Source organism: Amyelois transitella, chromosome 4, assembly GCF_032362555.1.
Source record: "Amyelois transitella isolate CPQ chromosome 4, ilAmyTran1.1, whole genome shotgun sequence".
Taxonomy (NCBI): Eukaryota; Metazoa; Arthropoda; class Insecta; order Lepidoptera; family Pyralidae; genus Amyelois; species Amyelois transitella.
Window position 1 is genome coordinate 8,542,096 of NC_083507.1, and position 20,014 is coordinate 8,562,109.

A 20,014-nucleotide genomic window follows, 5' to 3' on the forward strand; every position below is an offset into this window, starting at 1 on the left:
TTGTTTGTATTATAAAAGAGGGAATACATTATCGAGAGCGAAGGGAGATACAATAAAACGGCTTTGAATGACGGCCGACGTAAACAAACAGTGCATAGCTAATAGGAGGCGAGCAGACGAGTACGGAATACCGATTAATCTGCTAGATGCTACAAACTATATGTATACTCAACGACATCACAACTCGATAATACAATCGCGGTAAACAAAGAGATCATTAAGCCGATAGAATTTCATAGCCGAACGGAGTAATTCTGAAGGATTAATTCTGACTAAAAGCCCCACTTGCACGTGAAAACGATAAGCTGCAAGTTAAATTTGCCTCAAGCATAGGAAGTTCGCTCCAACTACGATGAACAACGAACAGGTTTGCGTTAGACTACTAAATCTGTTTATAATAAATGTTTTTATTAGGATCCTTTCATTTTCATAATGGTGCAAGCTAAATCTGTAAATACATAAGCTTTTTTTGCGATTTATCTCTTTGGCAACTTTTATTCAGTCTATATTTATGTTCTATTTAAAATTAAAATATAAAATAAACTGAATTATTAAAAAAAAATACACAATAATAACATATCTTTTGGAAAGGATTAAAATACTGCAGCTTTGAAGCCGCGAATAATCTGTGAAAATTGGTCTCAAAATCTGTGACGGAGATTTTTTAACCATTCCCAATGGAGGATTAAGGATTGTTAAAATTGATCCAACCATATGTGGCGGATATTTTCTGATCATTCCCAGCTGAAAATTAACAAAGAGAAAAAGCGAAAGTGAATATCATTTCGCAATCGACAATAGTAAATGAGCAGGGAATGAAATGAGCATGTCATCCTTTGTGCCGGCGAAGTCACAGCCGGAACTTCTCGCACGACACGAGGATATGCGAGTTACGTTAACAAGCTCTTATTCACAATGTTCAAGAGCAAGTGCAGTAAACAAGTTTGCTTATTATATTAAGTATATTGCAAAAACACGAATTAATCAAAATTATCAAAAGCCAATAGTCTCCCCGTCCTGGCAAAGGTCGGGTCAAGCGTACCCCAAGCCGACAAGCTTGCATGAAGAGAGTTATGAATGTGGATGAAGCAAAAGAAGTATACAATGCAGGGATCGTGGAGAGGTGTAGTCTCTGCCTAATCCTCCGAGTAAGAGGCGTGATTATTATGTATGTATGGTGTCAACCATGAGTTAATATAGGTAAGGTTCCCCTTCAATGGTTGCGGAATTCAGACAAGAATTTGTATAGTATACCCATACGTCAGAGGTGCACCCGAGCTTCTCTCCAGAGATATAAGGATGTAACTGGGACTGTCTGCAGGAGGAATAATTCGAATGCTGTGATACAATGTACGAGTATGACGATTTGTTTTGTACGAGACTTTTGTGTTATATTTTCAAGGTTTCAAACATTTACATAGCGAACAATAATATCCTAGAAGAGCCTGATGATATAAATAAACAATGGATTCATAGACCTAAGATCTGCGGTAAAAGAGATATTAAGAAGGACCAGATTTTATTTTAAGATACTTATATAAAAAGACAATTTTATTCATTTCTTAATATGTAAAATTTTTTGCTTACTTACATAGTTATACGTTTTTGTCAGCATTTTTACTTATATTTTATTCAACTTAAATTCAGAAACACTCAATTCTTGTTATGTTAGAATTAGAACAAAACCCAGTATGTCACGGTTTAATTGACATTTATAATCTCATACCATTGTTTCCAACTTTAAATACACTTTATGTGCTATGTCTATAAGGTATTGTTGCAACCGGTTCCGCTATGCCAGTGAGCCTATTGCACACACGAATAGACACAAAATGTAATGTATATTTTAACGATTATAAAATTAATAAAATTTCATAAATTGTGAAAACAATTTTCACGAATTTCTTTTTCTGGTAGTATACCAAAACTAGTACAATTTTTCAAAAATGTATTACTACTGTTCACATCCCAGTTTAGCAAGATATTTTGTATATACTTTCTGTGAAAAGATTTTTCAAAAGCTTAGATTTAAGAACTTTGATGCAGTATTTGTTTGCTCTTGTATCCATTCGCCGCCTACATCCTAAAGGAATAAATAGAGGCAGTGGTTTTATTTGTGCCGTTAATCAGGCAAATTTATACGGCACCGATATTTTGCCACATGATGGTTAATGGAAAACCACTCTTGTAATAAAACTTTCATGAATGACGTCACAGGTTTTACGTCGGATGATTTCTCGTCAAACACCAACCGAAATCTTTTAATGTTGTTTGGGGATATTCCGCAAATAATCGTTCATTAATCACAGCCATCCTTTGCAGCTGTGGCGACGACGGCGACCCAATTTCAGATCGTGCAAACGTAAATACCTTTACTAAATCAATTAATCAATGCACAGTACGTACAAATTTTTTCTCTTCCTCCTTCCGGCGGTATACCCGGTTAAATCCTTAACTCCCTAGGATCCCTCCATAATCATGGCTTGGGTAAGTCAGGTTTTTTAGAGGAAGCGGCTCCCGTCTGACCTCCTCCGCAACCATTGCAGAGGCACCTAAACCATTTGATTATTCATACATTTTTCTACGTTTTAATACACCATTATAATAAAGGATGTGATTGAATATTATGATAACCATTATTAGAAATGTGAAAGACGTTTGTAGTAGTAGTAGATGTTCAACTAGTTGAATGAAGCGAAAGACTGTGGGATCGTGGCAGATGGATGATGTAGTCTCTGCCTACCTTACTGGAAAGGATCTTTACATTATGTACTTATTATATGTATATACATAGTAGTCTCATTCCAACGTAAGATTTACCTATCGCCGTCGGTGCTCAGGTTGTGCAAGTGGCACAGCACTTTGAAATCGGACACGACCTACATTTTTCTAGTGATGGACGTAACTTGAGTAATGTAACGTGCTGTACAAATACAACGCAGATTCTAAATCGACCGCAAGGTGCTAAAGGAATGTAAAATATATTATTACAATTTCAATTAATATAACCCATGATATTCTTATCATTCGCGGTTTACTTTAGTCGTAGTTTATTAACTTTACATACACAGTGAGCGCTCTTTCGTAGTATGGGAGTATTTATGTTTCTTCTTTTTTACATAACACGTATAAATTATTACTATGTTTAATGGCGAAAATGCTACAAAAATACATACAAATTAAATATTATGTTACAAATTTTTGAACGCTAAAACATATGTTATAGAAAGATTATAGACTTTGTTAATTTAATCTATTACTGGAAAGTTTATGTGACAAATAGTCAACAAAACCTTTATTAGTTTACCTACTGCCTCTTGCCCGTATACGTACGATAAGATAAATAACCAATCTTTTGATTAAAATCGCGTATGAGCAATCAGTGTATTATAATTTAAAGTAGATATTCACGGTTGAACACGGATAAAATTTGTGAGGATTTAGAGAAACGTGACTGTAGATCAATCTGATTATCACGAATACAATCTAGCCAAAACTTATCAAACCCGTCACGGCTAATTTTAATTTCCAGTGCTGGATATTATTAGTACTACAAGGGTTATTATTAGACCTGAGATAAATTTGCAATTTATTCATATCTGCCTGAAGGTAGGTCCGATTCAGCCGGCATTGAATGACCAACAATTTTAGAATAACAGCTACTACTATCTAACTTCCGATAGTTTACAGTCGTATGAGAACTGAAATTCCGACTTCCTATACGAAGATGCATCAGCTGATTGCTTAATACATATGGGATGGCAAAGTCAAATTTTCTATCCATACTTCTTCGAAAATTAGATCATTAAGAGTCACCGAGTATACTGAATGCGAAGTGAGTTCCTTGTTCACTTAATTTTCAGCACATTGTTCTAAAGTTTTGCATAGGTATATACTCACTGAAGAGGAATGATACTTTTTATCCCAAAAATTTGTGTGATTTCATTCACTTCAGGAAAGCAAAATTCCCGTAGACGAGACAACATGCAACAGTCGGCTTAAGTATATTTCTTCTGATATTTGTGTCAAAATTTAGTGTTGCTCAAATGCAATGCAATTGGGACTAAAGCCAATATCATGTATGTTTCTTGCAAAATATAAGTATTATTATTTATGTTATTTAAATCCAATTTTATGATAATAATCCTCATTTATTATTATTAGTTTATTTTGCAATCAATTAACATTTGTGCTGGACTCATATAGTGATGTAAAAATTTTGTTCCCTTTGAACTTTTCTAAAGCATTTACTGCTTATTACCCTAATAGCAAATAAATACACCATTTACGTGTAAATACAGAAGACGTGTTGAAAACGACGCATTTTGGAAGCCAAGTCATCTGAAACAGATTTTACGTACAAAAATAAACCAGCCATTTCACATAAACACATCTACAGTAGGTATGTACTATGTCTTTCGGCGATTCACAATGGATTGCGAAAAGTGGATATCAGTTAATTGACTTCATCTACCACTTGATCTAGTTTCTTTATTTATTTTAAGTCAAATAGACTATATTTAACTAACTTGTCATTATTTAGGATTATAATTCGGAAAAAAATCAATTTTCTTTAATAATGTTTTGGTTTATCCACTATTAACATGACGAAGAAAATCTTAAACAGTTTCAATATTGTTTCACTTTGTCTGTTTGTTTATTCATAAACCGCATAATAGAAACTATCCATGATAACTTTTCAATTCATTTTATTTAATATATTTTTATCTTAACCTTTAAATCGTGTAATATTAATACGCTTGTTTCGAACGGAAACCGTTTGTTTCCGCATCGATTTATAGAAACACGAAAGATTTAATCTAAGTTTTGGTACCTGTATTTTGGCATTATAGCAATAAACTAAATTTTCAATATGAACAAGTCCGTTAATACACAAATAAATAAAATTCAATCACCTTTTTTTAGGTAGTTTTCTAGCTCGTTTTTTTTTTGTTATAATATAACTTAGCTCAAAACGCCTTTTTGAAAAGATTTAACACACAAAACATTTAACGTAAATTTTATATCACATTTTGATGTCTCTCAAAGTCAATGACGTATCAAAAGTGACTCATCGAGTCTATAAAATGCAACAAGATAAAAACATTTGAGCGCTAGAGAAATGGCGTGTGGGGTCACGGCCGCACGCTCGATTTCACTTCGGTGCTCGTTGTCAGTGCAACTAACCGTCCCAACTTACTGCCAATAGCCACTGCCAGACCGAAATATAACAAAACTACCATGAAAACTTACACCGCTCCGCATAAACTTTGGTAAACTACACTCAACAAACATCTACGAAATTCGTAGACCCTCGTAGCACCTCCAATTTTCAGTTTTGCCACAGTTCATAGCCAGCTTACCGTTCTAATTTTAGATATTTGATAAAACTTAGAAATAACAGTATCAAAGGCGAAGGTACTTCTAAAATTACAGAACGTGACTAAAACAAATCACGTAAACACTCGTAACATTTACTATTTGGATAAATTAATTTATTTTACGGTTTATTGGTTCGAGATAAGAAAGTTCTTTCGAAACTCCTGCTGTTGGCCGTTACTTGTTTATTCATGTGAATGAAATAATACCCAAGGTATAATTTCGTCGTGTGATAATGCCACAATATTATCGGGATCGATGTTAAACATTACTATCACAAATCACACATTCTTACGGGTTACGGCCAAGCACCGACCTCCTTTCCCCGCTGCACTGGCGCAACGAACAAACAGATTAACTAGACGAAGATGTCGAAGTACGAAAACCTGCGCGCGAGACTTTCACTAGGCGAGTTGCGCGGGCGCATGTGCTTTGCGTGTGAGTCGCACGGAGTTGTGATTGCTACTGGTGGCACTGCCGGCTGCCAGCTCCTACGATAGTGGGGGCTGGGCTGCACGTCATATCGTCATCTGATAACCCTTCTGAAACCCCCCTTAGTACGTTTTATCAAAAAGGCCTACTTTCGCATGTACCCTCAATTTTCGTTCCAATTTAATAGAAAATATCATGTCCTACATTTCAAGTCCTGCATAACAATAAATGTTATTGTTGTTTACCAATATTACAATTGCGTAGAATCGTTCACAAAGTTGGCATTCGTTGAATGCTAGGGTGTCAACACAGAATCTAGTAACCCACATACCTCGGCAAAGCCAGCCGCGGTTATTGTATTCAAATTACATCCACATTATACTCCTGTTACTCTCGGTTATGTGAGACGTTACGTTAGTTGCATTATATCAATGATTTTGGAATTTAATATGTGATTTATACATAGTCTGTCGTTTCGGCACCCGTATAATATTATTATATAGAAAGATTATTGGTCAGAGCGTGAGTAATCATGCGGTCAAAACATCAGACCTAAAAAAGGGCTATGTACTGTAATGACTGTAAATTACGTTCATTAGTTTGATTGCTAACCGATGCTTCTTCAGCGAGAAAAATCTGCGTAATGAAATTTGCAATTTTAGCTAACTGGATGAGTTAACTCAATATAAAGTACCGATACAAAGTTGCAGGAATTAGGTTGGAGTCGCTTGTGAAAACCTTAAGTTTTGACTCCAGAATCGTGGTCACAGGCGAACTGCGCCCTCCTCTCTAGGGGTGGGGACGCAATCGGGACTACTGTCAGGGTGATAATGATTTAAATAATGTTTATTACTAGCTGTGCCCGCGACTTCGTCCGCGTGGAATAGTTATTTTAGGCATCATTGAAGCCCTCAAGGATGAATAGTTTTCCCCTTTTTTTTCACATTTCCCATTATTTCTTTGCTCCTTATAGCTGCAGCGTGATGTTATTTAGCCTAAAGCCTTCCTCGATAAATTTATATTAGACGCAAAAAGAATTTTTCAATTCAAACCAATAGTTCCTGAGATTAGCGCGTTCAAATAAACAAAAAAACAAACTCTTCAGCTTTATAATATTAGTATAGATTAGCTTATAGGTGTGTCCTTAGGTATATATATATATATATATATATATATAACAGCAGGTGAAACCGCAGGGAGCAGCTAATTTTTTTTTATCACATTTAGCTGCAAGCGGTGCAGTAATGCAACAGTTCTGTGGCACCGGGTATTGATTAAACTATCATTGTCTGCTTAAAATAGAAAGCAATAGCTTATCATGTCACTAGGTCAACATAATTTCCTTATGAAATGTACATGCAGGCGATTTCTTTGATAGTACTTGTAAGGAGGTCAACTTTTATCAACATAAAACATGTATATATTGTAAACAATAAACAGAAAAACATTAAATAAACAATCAGTATATGCGGTTGGAATAAGAGATAAAAATTATCGAGCAGATGAGTTACTTAGAATTATAGGTTAAAGAAGTAAACGCAAAACAATCAACAGTGGCTATTTAAATCGATTTCAGATAAATTCGTCCTATCCTTTCTGCTTGTCAAGTACTCAGTGTAATCCTAGGCTAATAATGGTACCTAGGTTCATCTTAATCCAGCCGGTAGTTTACATATATATATACATACGCATATAGCTACGAGAATTTGTCAAATGTACGGAACTTGTCAATAATCGAACGATTTACTATATCCAGATAGATCTAGGTACAACTTACATGTCAGTTACTGATATGGTGACATAGGATATTTTCTGTGTCGTATGGTTCCCGGCACCAATACAAAAAAAATAGGACCACTCCATCTCTTCCCCATGGATGTCGTAAAAGGCGACTAAGGGATAGGCTTACAAACTTGGGATTATTTTTTTAGGCGATGGGCTAGCAACCTGTCACTATTTAGTTCTCAATTCTATCATTAAGCCAAATAGCTGAACGGTATGGATATTTTCTAGGTGTCTACATCTCTTTTGGCCATTTGGCGATCTGGGCAATCACATAAATTACTCCACGGCTGCCCTTTCGCACGATCTTGACATATTATCATGATGCAAGGGCCTTCGACATATTTCATTACGTATTCCATCTTTTATTGTCACCTCAATAAATTGCCGGCATAATTGGCTGGATGCAGTGACGTAATTTTAATATCCCCATATTTATTCCGATCCTTTCATTAAGATATACGCGTTTAAATTATTAACATGGTGGCTGTCATGTCTTTTCCTTAACCGTGAAAAATAATAATCTGTATGAAAATATGACCGATATACATATAAACCAATGAACAGCTGAATGCCCTGAACGTATTTCTTGCAATTCTCTGTCTCAATTCTAAAATTTAGCAGACACTTAAATGACATTGGTAATTGCTTAGAAATGGTTTTGAAAGTTTTCCCTATGTATATTTCGTTTGACTAAGGCAATTTCTAACGATTTGAATACTTGAACCATAATAAAGCCATTCTGGTTCTGTCTACGCCGTAAGGGATAAAGACGTGGTATAATATATGCTTTTTACTGCTTTTTTACGTATGAATAATATATTATGCTTTTTTGCAACTACATAAATCAAACAATATTTGAATTGATTTAATTTGCATTGACCTAACTTAATAATCGTAAAGCGCTGATTGATATACTTATACAAATTAGTTAACACTTATTTCATATTTACTCATATTTTCTTTAACGCTGTCCGTGCTGAATACCTTAACAAGTCGTTCACTGTATGAAACCTCCTCTGATTCGATCATTTGTCAGATGACTAATGCTTTATCGATAAAAACTGAATTGAATGTAGATAACGGTAGGCACAGAGCTCGGAGTCTGGGCTTCGACAATCAAAGAAAGTGTGAGCAACGGTACACAGACTGTAACAAATCATTGAAATAACGAGGACGACACTATATCATTATTGCTAAGTGGGTCACTATAACAAATACAAAATTCAAAGATATGTCATTATATCAATAGAATAAGAAGAAGATAATAATACGCCTTTTCCCCGAAGACAAGAGACTACGTCTTGCCACTTGTTCTTTCGCTCAGTTCTCTTCATGCAAACTCGTCGTTTTATATTGCTCTTGACCTAACCTTTGGCCAGGACGCTTTGACGTTTCGTCTAGGCCTTCCCATTTATTTCCCACACACTCCCTGTTCGAATAATTATATAAATGGTAAATAAAAAGTGAAAATTACATTCATTGTGGTACTACTCACAGCACTACAGTTGTTAAAAGAACAGATATTAGTATTCATATTATTTGTTAATAACCGTGAATTAATTTGTCTCTACGTATTAACAATTATACTTATACGTAATACTTATTGTAACATTTGCATAAATTTCTTTGAATGGGAAAATATATTATCCTTTATAAAAAGAATTTCAAATTCCATGTTATCAGTTGTCCGTAATTTACTAGTTTTTCATGAACATAGGAATGAATAACCATCGTTACAAAAACTAACTACTCAGTTTAAAAACTATGTTCAAACCAACTTTGTAAATGCGATCGAGTTAACCGGCGGGCATTTTAACGAGATTTAACAACACTCGAGCTATAAACTTGTCCACAGGGACGCAATAAAAACAATGAATGTTCCGCAAACCATAACAATTAAAATGTACTAAACGACCACAACCTTCAGTGGATTTTAGATGCAAGGGTCATGGGTGTTTAAATTTTGATGGAGCATTATAAGATCGTTAAGAGATTATATGTATTAAGAGATTATATAAGTGTCATTCCGATGACTATACACAGAAATCAAGTTTGGGAATTTTCTTCTCATAGCTGTAGTCGGTGGAGCGGCCGCCATTCTGTTTTTTATTATGAAAGTATTTTACAAGCTATGTACTAGCGACTTTAAATTTGGGAACAGTTTTTTTGGCTATGATCGATCATTATTCCTCCGTTTTAATACTGTGCAAATTTTTCTTGTTCCGTAATATTAAAAATATTCCCGTTGATACAAAAACACTAAGCAAGTAAAAGTGATATGTTTACTATTTAAAAAGATTAAATCTACATAGTTGAATAACAAAATTCTTCAACATAACATTGCATAATATAAGCGCTACATATTCATATGTAGTTATCACTATTAGAATTTGTTTGTTAAATTTTTCTAAGCGACGGATAAGATACGGTTTTCACTGTCATTTAGACAGTTTCTAGCACAGTCTCGGAAAGAATGTGATTTGCCGGCATAGGACATTTGATTCTACCTAGTCACCCTTTAAGGGATAAAGACGTTATATTTGTGTGTAGGTAAGTAATTAATTTTGTTTCCTGATGAAATAAGACTAGAGATTTTGTGAATAGCGTTTTTAATAATGGGCGAGCAGTCTTTTTTTCAGATCTAGTTTTACCTAAAAGCCCGCAAAACACTTAACACGACTTGTGTGTTTAGCAACTTGAGACGGTCTACCCCATTAGGGTTATAACATATTCACAGTATACTAGTTAGGTAAGGGCGCGGGCAAGTTTAGACCTTCTCACTAGGTACTAATCGACATCATCTCTTCAAAAATGAAGATGCTTTTGGCCATCTCCCAAAAAGGTTAATTGGCTTAATTCAGCACTGCTTCGCCGAATCTCGGCTGCGAGAAATAGTGATGTGGGCCAAGAAAATTAACAACACATTGATTGCTTCATTGAAAATCATTATTATTTCACATTACATACATTCTCAAGACGGGTTGGTATCAGGCAGGTAGCGAAACGTTAAAACTTTGCAAACATTTACGATCAACCGCTTTTTAAAGTCCACCCATTTTGGCAATGGTGTTGTTTTTAACCATCGTTTGACATCCACATACTCTACTGCGGAAAACATACACCGCAAAAGCCTTGGTTGAAAGCCGGAATCAAACTCTGCTGTCTAACAATAGCTCAAAAAGATAAGCCTACGAAAACTTTATATGTATAAGGAGCGAGGTGAATGAATCTAGTAAATGATCGAGACTATCAAAATGCATTTAACCTTGACATACATTTATCATGTGAATATCTATTATGAATGACAAATGGCATATTTTTGTATGGGTAATAATAGTTGTTTCATCATTTTAACTTGTTAGATAATGCTCCTATGAGTAGAGACACACACAGTCTTTATTTCTTAGTGGGTATAATAATTAAGACAAGATAAAAACCACGTTGAGATGGATATAAGTTATCCATAATAGATGAAGTCGCAGAGATAGTAACTGATTACCCATAGCTTAAAAGCTCCTGATACGTAGCTTTAAATAAATATATACGAGACAAATACAGTTTTATTACACTACTATGCGTTACCAGTTTGAAAGTTATTTCAACATCAACAAGGAATGTGGATATTGGACTTTGCGGGTGGACATTGGCTGCAGTGTGGCACAGTGCTAACCTTAGGGATAATGAAGGTCTTTTGGGACAACGGACCAATTTATTCCCAGGATGGAATAAAAAGAGAAGGCCAATTATTCAAAAGCCACGTCGACTGAAGCGCGATTATATTTGAAGTTCTTTTATATGGTTCTTTTATGTATGGTACGTTTTAGAAATAAAAGAAGACAGAAAAAGAGTTGAATGGACAGCGATAAGAAGAACATGAGTAGGAAAGGATTATTTAATGCTGAAAAATGCTAGAAAATGCTGCAGTGTAGTTTGTTCCGCCGCTTCTTCTACACATGCGCTTTGGAAGCGGTAGTAGTTATAATTAGATTTAAGTTATGTGACGACAGTAAGTAATAACTTGTATCCAATTTTGAAAATAAATCTATTATATTCAATGAAATGGCAAGTGACCACGAATTGGAAGAAACCAAAAACAGTGTTGTTTTGTTAAAAACACCATTATATATATGTATATCCACTAAGTCCTGAGTCGAGCCTCTGGCGTTGTACTTATTACTATTATTGTAAAACTGATACTATTCTTTAACCACAAACCAACTGTTCTGCAGAACTTTTTCGCTTCTATGGAAATATAAATGATATTTATCTGTTTATTGCCTTTTTAATAAGCGCAGTCATTTACACTAAAACAGGTTCATAAATTGTTGACATACATGATTCATCATCATGAATCTATTGTGTTCTCCACGAATGATCTAATTAATTGCATTAATTAAATCTTGAAAGTACTCATACGATTAACGATTGATTTACGTACAATGAGCAGGAAATAATAAAAAATATGAATCTAGTTTTTCTGTTGTTTACTTTTGCAGAATCTACATAACGCAATATCATGTAAGACTAGCTTCTGCTCGCGACGATGACGATGTACAAATGAATAAAAGGATAGGATAAAGATTACCAATAGATGTTATTATTGAGCACAATCTGGAACTAGGATAGTTCATGTAGGTAGATTGTACATTTACTTAGTAGGTATGTGTACGAACAATGTATAAAGTACATATATAATGATAATGTCATGTAGGAAGGACAAAGATGTTTATTAAACAGCGCGATGCGAGCTCGATTCATCTGCGCGTCTGGAAGATATTTGTTTACGTTTTTATTTGAAACGAGGTACTTTTGTGCTGCCTGCTATAAATAATTTGGTGTAATCATGTTGCTACAGAATTCCAAAGTTATTTGTTTACTGTTAATAACCTATTGGGAAGGTAAATTTGAAGACCTAATTTAAAAAAAATCATGTCTGGAGTAAATACTATAAAGTAACAACGTACGCTACGTAGGAAAACCGTCGGTACCAGGCCGGAGACTGCTGGGGTGTGGGCGTGGGTGGCGGCGACAGAGCTACGTAGCTGAAATGTGAAAACTCCGCTTTCAGAACTACCAACACCAATGCCACTCGCTCATTATGATAGTAAAAACTTAGTCAAAAAAGGTAAACGTGATGCGAGAAACATATTGGAGGCGGTATCTATTTAGATCATGGAAAACTCTCTTGGTAAACATGTAAGACGTTCAAGAGCGTACAGTGACTAGCGGCCGGCCAAATGATAAGACTTGTCAGCTGATAGTTGACACAGACTCGTCACAGCCCTCGAGCAAATACACATCCTGCATATTGTACCTATACACTTTCAGTCTCCATAATTCTATTTTCCACTTTCTCGAGAAATATGATTAGCTATGTTTACAATACGAACTTTACTTTATGGTGTCATACATGAACAGGTATGATTGATAAAGTTTTCATGGTATGACGATCAAAATAAAGATAACACTAATGTAGAAACAATGGTAGCGCGATCTGTACAAACAGTTAGTTATCTTGACAGATTTGCTTACTTTACGATGTCGGCTTAAGTGTTATATAGGTAGTAAATATGGCTTCTGAAATAACTATGAGCCATATAAAAATGAATCAATTTTTAATCTTTGATCGCGCTTATTTCATCGATCATATCGCTTCTATAGTAACGAGTCACAATCTTTATCACGAGTCCGGTCCAGGTGAACTTGAGAATACATGACTTTTACAGGAAATCAAATTCAGAGAAATCTAAAAAAATAATTAGCGCATGTTCTAAATAAATGTTCATTTTCTTGCTTCAAAGACACGTATATTAAAATATGTTACACTTGTATTACATGTGTGTCTGTATTTTGTATGTTGTACGCGAAATTATTAGCAAGAGCAGTGGAATAGGGAAAAAGGAAAACTTGCTGGCGAGTGGCTCAATCTATTTACAAATCGCAGCGCCTAATAAGACCGAGTACTCACTCGATCTCAGTGCTCCAAATATCATCGTCATCTTCCTCGATTATCATATTGAGGAGATCTGCTTTCTGGAACCCTATATATAGAACAAAATACTTTTAATTTTATCTGTTCGTAAGTGTTATTGAGTCATAGAAGTACTATAAACAACTAGATCTGCAATCCCGCTGAAAAAGTATACGAAACATTAAAACTAAAAATATTCAAATAATGGATACAATCTTCAAAAATGAAATTTTGCTCAAACTGTGGTCAATAAGTGCCCTTTTTGTGAAAACTTCTACAAATCAGGAACTACTGCAATTATTAACTATAAATAATTTGAATTGCAATCCAACCACGTACCAAATTAAAAAAAAAATTAAGCGGGCGTGCTTTCTTAAAAGTAAGAATTTTTCAAAATTATTTCTTTTATGTCTACTTATCTAACTTATATCTAATTTGTTATTTTTAGGGTTCCGTACCAAAACGAGACCCTAGTACTAAGCATCTGTCACCGGGCTGTATCTCATAAACCGTTATAGCTAGAAAGCTACATTTTTTACAAATTATGTATTTCTGTTGCCGCTATAACAAATTTATTATAAACATATACTATACACCCATACATTTAACGTATTTTGTTTATCGACAGCGCTATCTCATTAATTTTCCTGAAATTAGGAGTGGACGTGGTATGTATTTACCACGTTGTAGTTCTCCCGATTTACGCTAGGAAGATGGTCGATGCCCGATCCGATGTAAAAATATTCTGAACGTGGAGACGAACCCACACTTAATTTATTTTCGACTTTATAAGCCTAAAAAACCCAAGAAATGGCATGGCATTTCTACATAATTTTAAGCAATTTTTCGTTTGATTTCAATTAACAGGTAGGAACTTTAATATTAACAACAAATATTTAAGTAACAAACGTGATAACGGTACGGTACCTTTAGTGCGCGAGTCCGACTCTCACTTGGCCGGTTTTTATTAAATTAATTCGACGTAATATTTTTTGTGCATACAAATTATTGTTCCAATACATTCTTAAGCAAGTTCTGGTTATATTATACCAAAATTGTTTTTTTGGACGTGGTTAAAATAAATCTCATTAATGATTAAATGGCATATTAGTATTTTTAATCATAATCTTATTGTTATTTCAAAAACCACGCGTAAAATATTTATAACATTTGTATCCTTCACTATTCGTCAATGATAAAACGACTTAACGCCTACATAAGAATAAAAGTTATATAATACATACCAGATAAAATTCATTTAAACTGAATCCAATTCACAGACAAGCAAAACACTGATTTATCACTAAATACTTAACGCTTTTCATGGATTCTGACACTATTTCCAGAAATAACGTTCTTTACATAATAGCGGTATTATAGACTGGTAATAATATTATCAAGGTAAATATATTATCTTTATCAGTTAATATCAATTGATAATTTAATTCGTCGGATTCGTGTATCTTTATAACTTGAAAGTTATTATATTTTCATGGGTCAATATACGTAATCGTTTTAATTACTGAGATTTTGCAACAATAATGTGCATTAAATACATCAGATCGCTGTAGGTAATGAAAAGTCAAACGAACTTCTATACACCCTAGTTGCCGAATACAAATTTTATATATCAACTGATGTTTTCATAAACAAACGCAATAAATATACTTAAATTGACTTTATCAAATTCACATGCGCAATTTTTGTTTGATTGGCATTGGATATCGTTATATTCGATATTGTGCTTGATTTCCGTTCAATCGATACTTTATCATTCAAGATGGATTCGGTGAAAAATCGAATTTCGAAATAATCAGTACGAAGTTATCTTAAAAATATTATTATTCACATATAAGTATATGAATGTACATACTTCCGAAATCAATAACAATGACATGGGCTATTTAGGTACGATAAACAAGCTTTATGAGTTTCATACGTCAATGTTGGCTGTAAACGGGATGCAATCGTAAATGACCGAGGATGTGATGCGATACACATGCTAACGGAAGATGGATTAATTTGGTAAGGTGAATGTTCATTCAGTATGTTTGACTCCTTAAACTGAAAGGGTTTATATAAAATTATAAAGCAAAAAGCGAAATAAACTTTCCCTTACTAAGACCGATCTACTGATTATTATGAGAGAGTATTTTTTTTTACTTCATGCTATTTTTTATGGAAACCTTCATCGTCCAAACATGCTGCATAAATTTCCTTAACGAATGAAAATTCACCCAGTATGTGCAATTCTAACTACTGTGTACCAAATTCAGCCTGATCTCATCTTGTGGTTCCGCATAAAATTTCAGCTCGTTTTACCAATCAAAACATGATAGAGAGAAAAAAATGTTCATCCAAACATTCTTATAATCAGCATGTACCTACTTATTATTTGGCAAACAAGTAGAATGATGCCATAATGCTTCTTTCTTGACAATTTAAAACTACACAAAAAAAAACGTTTACAATTTGAGAGTTAGACTCCAGCTTTGCTCAACGTCATCTCAAGACCAGAGTGAGCAGCTGGCGCCGCCGCCAATCATTCAATTACCACTTGGAGATACGGTGCACGGATGGGGTTTCAATTGCGATACTCGAATGAGAAAATTGCGCATGGAACATTTTCACGTCAAGTCAATTTGAATCGCTCAAGTATATCGTATCCCTTTAAGCAATTAGGTTAAGGAATGAGGAGTGATAGATTAGGATTTGCAGCAAAAGTATTGTGCTATGGATGAACGACCTGTTTAGAAATTAATATGAGGGGCCGGGTAAAGATCCTCTACTTGACTAACTCACACTGACCAACTAAAAGGAAAGTGACTGCGTTCACAGACTGTTAATCACCGTTGCGATTATAGCACAAAGGCAGGCCGTTGAAGTTATCGAGGTATTTATTTACTCGGAGACAAAGCTCTAGGGAGAAGTATCACATTGCGGCCACGGAATACATAATCTATATAACCAAGAAACGGCCTCAAGATTGTGACCTCAAGCTGATTTGATTTCAATTAAATTTCGTTGACAACATTCTTGTTGATACCGTGTCAGAAAGTACTGAAACATTTTAATAAACAGACTTATCATCTATCTTGGTTAACCAAACAAAAGGAACAGATGACGAGACAAACATATGAGACGGGGGCTCGTCTTTGTTTCTATTTTCATTGTTTGTCATATGTTGACACATAGTGCGCAATAGGGTTGTTTAAATATTTCATTACGGTAATTTCCAAATAGTAATGCTCAAGTTTCCAACAACGTAGTTTGTTACTTTATTTTCAATAAAGACGAAAACATTGTTGTCATACATATACAAGTCCAACGGCTTAGAAAAGAACCTCGAGTTTAGAATTTAGCACTCGATAAATGTGCTTATTCCCTTTATCGCTTTTTAGGCATCCATGAAAAAGAGACAGATTGGTATTCAACTCGCACGACACTACTTTCTTGTGATAATACTATTTTGTATCACATTTTATAGCAACATTATTTTTCAGAAATCAAAAGACTATAGAATTTAAGAATACTCTAATACTATAAGGACTAAGAGTAGCGACAATGTAAAACTCCTCTAGTAGATTACTGATATGGAACTAAGATGCATTATATTTATATACATCCGATAGATAGATTGTACCAATGACATAGGTGTAGTTAGAACACGTAAAACAGCATGTCGAATGAATGTTCACGCTCTAAGGTGGACAATGCATGCGTTCTGTGCGTCCCCTGCCCGCGTGACTGTATGGTTTCACTAAACAAATGTGGCTCGGCCTCGTGCACACAGATAGTCACGATTTTACCAGACAACTTCACACTTCTATTTTCACGCCCGACTTTTGTCTATTCATAATCTATGAATTGTAAGATGTAGGACGCAAATGCTAAAATGTGGAATAAATAGCCAAGTAATGTCATTTTTAATTGAAATTCGGGATCAACCTAAAGTATTCATGGAATGAGCACCACCCTTCTTCTACTCTTGTATATTTACTTAAAAAATGTTAAACACTACTAAGAACAAAACGCTAGCAAGCTTAATAGAAGTTCAAGTGCACGATTTCTTTTTCATTTTACATGGTCATTAACTGTATGCGTATGGACGAGATTCTTTCTTAGAACTTTAATGATGTTTCTTTCTACGTTAAATCTTAAAAGGACAACAACGTAAACCTCACGAATAGACAATGAAGTGAAATCTCGCTTCTTTTTGCACTTTCCGCTGTCTGTAAATATTTTATATCGGCCAAGGACGCTCAGTGACATGCACATTGCACACTGCACAACGGAACCTCAACGGAACTGTGCAACGAAACTACAAAATAACTAGAATACGGAACTTCGCCTTATACATTTATGTCATTTTATTTACGTCTATACTTACTTCGTCTTTCAAAAGCGGTCCTGCAATTCCTACCATGGTTCAAAGAAACACCTAACACGTCACACCAAAGCGTCTAGGTTTCCTACGTCCAAGCTCATATTAGCTCACTTTTCATTGTGCATGAGGAATAATACAGTGGAAAGTCCCATTAATTTATATTAGTTAAAGTTTATTCCAATGTATTCCATAAAGGAATGCAGAGTGTACACCTATCAGCAGCACGCGGCTACTTCATAATACAAAAAAATACAAAATCAATTTAAGACGGAGCATTATGGCGATAAAAAATGCTATAATTTTCAGTTTTCATTATTTGGTAATGTAATAGTTTGAAACAACACTAGCTGAAGCAGTAAACATATAACATTAGTGGACTGAAGCGAATGAATCAACCGCGACGAACTAGGCCGGCCAAAGGCCTACCTGACCGCGCGGAAGTGGATCATGTTACTGTCTTTATACAATCGGAAAACCGTATTCCTTATTGTTTTTTCAAATGTCTGTTACAAACCATTATCTGTATTGTCTTCTTGATGACTACTTATTAAATTGAGTTTCTATGGTTATTGGCTTCCATCATTACCATATAAGGTTTTTCTCCATTCTCCAATGCGCCATTCGATTTCTGTACTACAAAAGCCGTAGTATTAGATGTAGTCTTACTTAGCTACACATAAGTACATAGCATAAGTTGTATTATGCGAATAATTTGACCAAACCATGTAGTACGAATAAATTGTTGTCTGTAAGCAATCGCTAGCGTTGCTTTAAAATTTTCATCGTTAAAGATTGCCATGGTGGATATGACTACACTTCACATCATGTGAATAGGTTATAATTGCTGAAAAGGTATTAATAAAATGTACGACTAAATATTCCAAAACCTCAATTCATGCTAGAATTCAAATGAAATCGGTGTCTTGTAATAACTTCTACCAAAACAGCGTGTACAGATGAGGTTTTTAATTAAATTACATTATGAAACGGGGCAAGGGGTGCGGCAAAAGACATTTAGTTTCAAAGGCCACCTCAGCAGAGGCTGCTCAAGTAGAGATAAGGGTTAGGTAATATACCCAGCCGAGGTATGAAATTCTGTGCAACTCAAATATTTGTGAGGTTTCGCTCTGGGCAATACAAAAACTGACTAATCACATAACGGGCTACGTGCAATAGAGTTTCGGAAATGTTGGTATTTCAATATTGTAATATTGAAATACCAACATTTAGGGTGTACCCTACTGCTTGTAAACTGAACAAATAATTGTTTATATTTTACTCTTAACTTTTCAATATGATTTGGTATTTCACAAATCAAAGTTAGTACAGTGTATCTTCTTCAACTTTTCCCTGTTTTATCAAATATAATGGTTTGTTGCATGGATTTCATACAATCTTTGTATAATTTGACGATACAGGTATTACAATGAATAGAATAAAAAACAGCAGAAGAAATGGAACGCAATCTAATTAGTTTAGGGTTTTTGTCACTTGCTAAGGTGGCAGCACTCTCTTCCGTTTTACGATCACTTGTACTGCGTGTGTATAAAATTGCTCTCTTATTAAAACTAATAATTACGCTATAAACGCTCTTTTCATTTGCAAAATCCTACATGGTAGCAGAGCGTAGTTTCTTAATATAGAATATCAGTGGAAAAATAGCAGTGATTCCGAAGTTTTACCGAATAGTGCAATTGAGGTTATACAGTTACACGAATCACAACGTGCGTCCAAAAAAACAAGATGTCGAGCTCAAATATGTTTAATCTCGAAAAGCTGAGCGGCCGAGATAATTTCACAACTTGGAAATTCTGTATAAAAACGTATCTGGAGCATGAAGGTTTATGGGGATGCATAGAACCGACCGAAGGAGCTACAGTCGACCCGGCGAAAGATGTGAAGGCCAAATCCAAACTCATTCTACTTATCAACACTCAAAACTACGTCCATGTTCAGGAGTGTAAGACTGCTAGAGAAGTATGGGACAACTTGCATAAAGCCTTTGATGATAATGGGTTGACGAGAAAAGTAGGCTTGTTGAAGGAATTGATTAACACTTC

At 34.8% G+C, this 20,014-nt stretch overlaps 1 protein-coding gene across 15 annotated transcripts in view; it reads right to left on the reverse strand.

The window, feature by feature from the left end:
- The window catches only part of LOC106136932 (nuclear receptor coactivator 7), a 106,889-nt gene that overhangs the window by 65,674 nt on the left and 21,201 nt on the right, over positions 1–20,014 (reverse strand). For 4 of the 15 annotated variants that reach the window (XM_013337609.2, XM_013337607.2, XM_013337608.2 and 1 more), the window contains exon 1: positions 5,675–5,850. The exons of 5 other annotated variants lie outside the window; for them this stretch is intronic. Coding sequence is in view for 4 of the 10 variants with exons in the window: in XM_013337610.2 (XP_013193064.2) it covers positions 12,561–12,638; positions 13,565–13,611 (125 nt within the window). In the remaining 6 variants the exon portion in view is untranslated. Of the gene's footprint in view, positions 1–5,666; positions 5,851–12,560; positions 12,639–13,564; positions 13,638–14,811; positions 14,966–20,014 lie in introns of those variants that run through there. 6 more of the 15 variants (XM_013337610.2, XM_060954624.1, XM_060954623.1 and 3 more) reach the window with 6 other exon arrangements.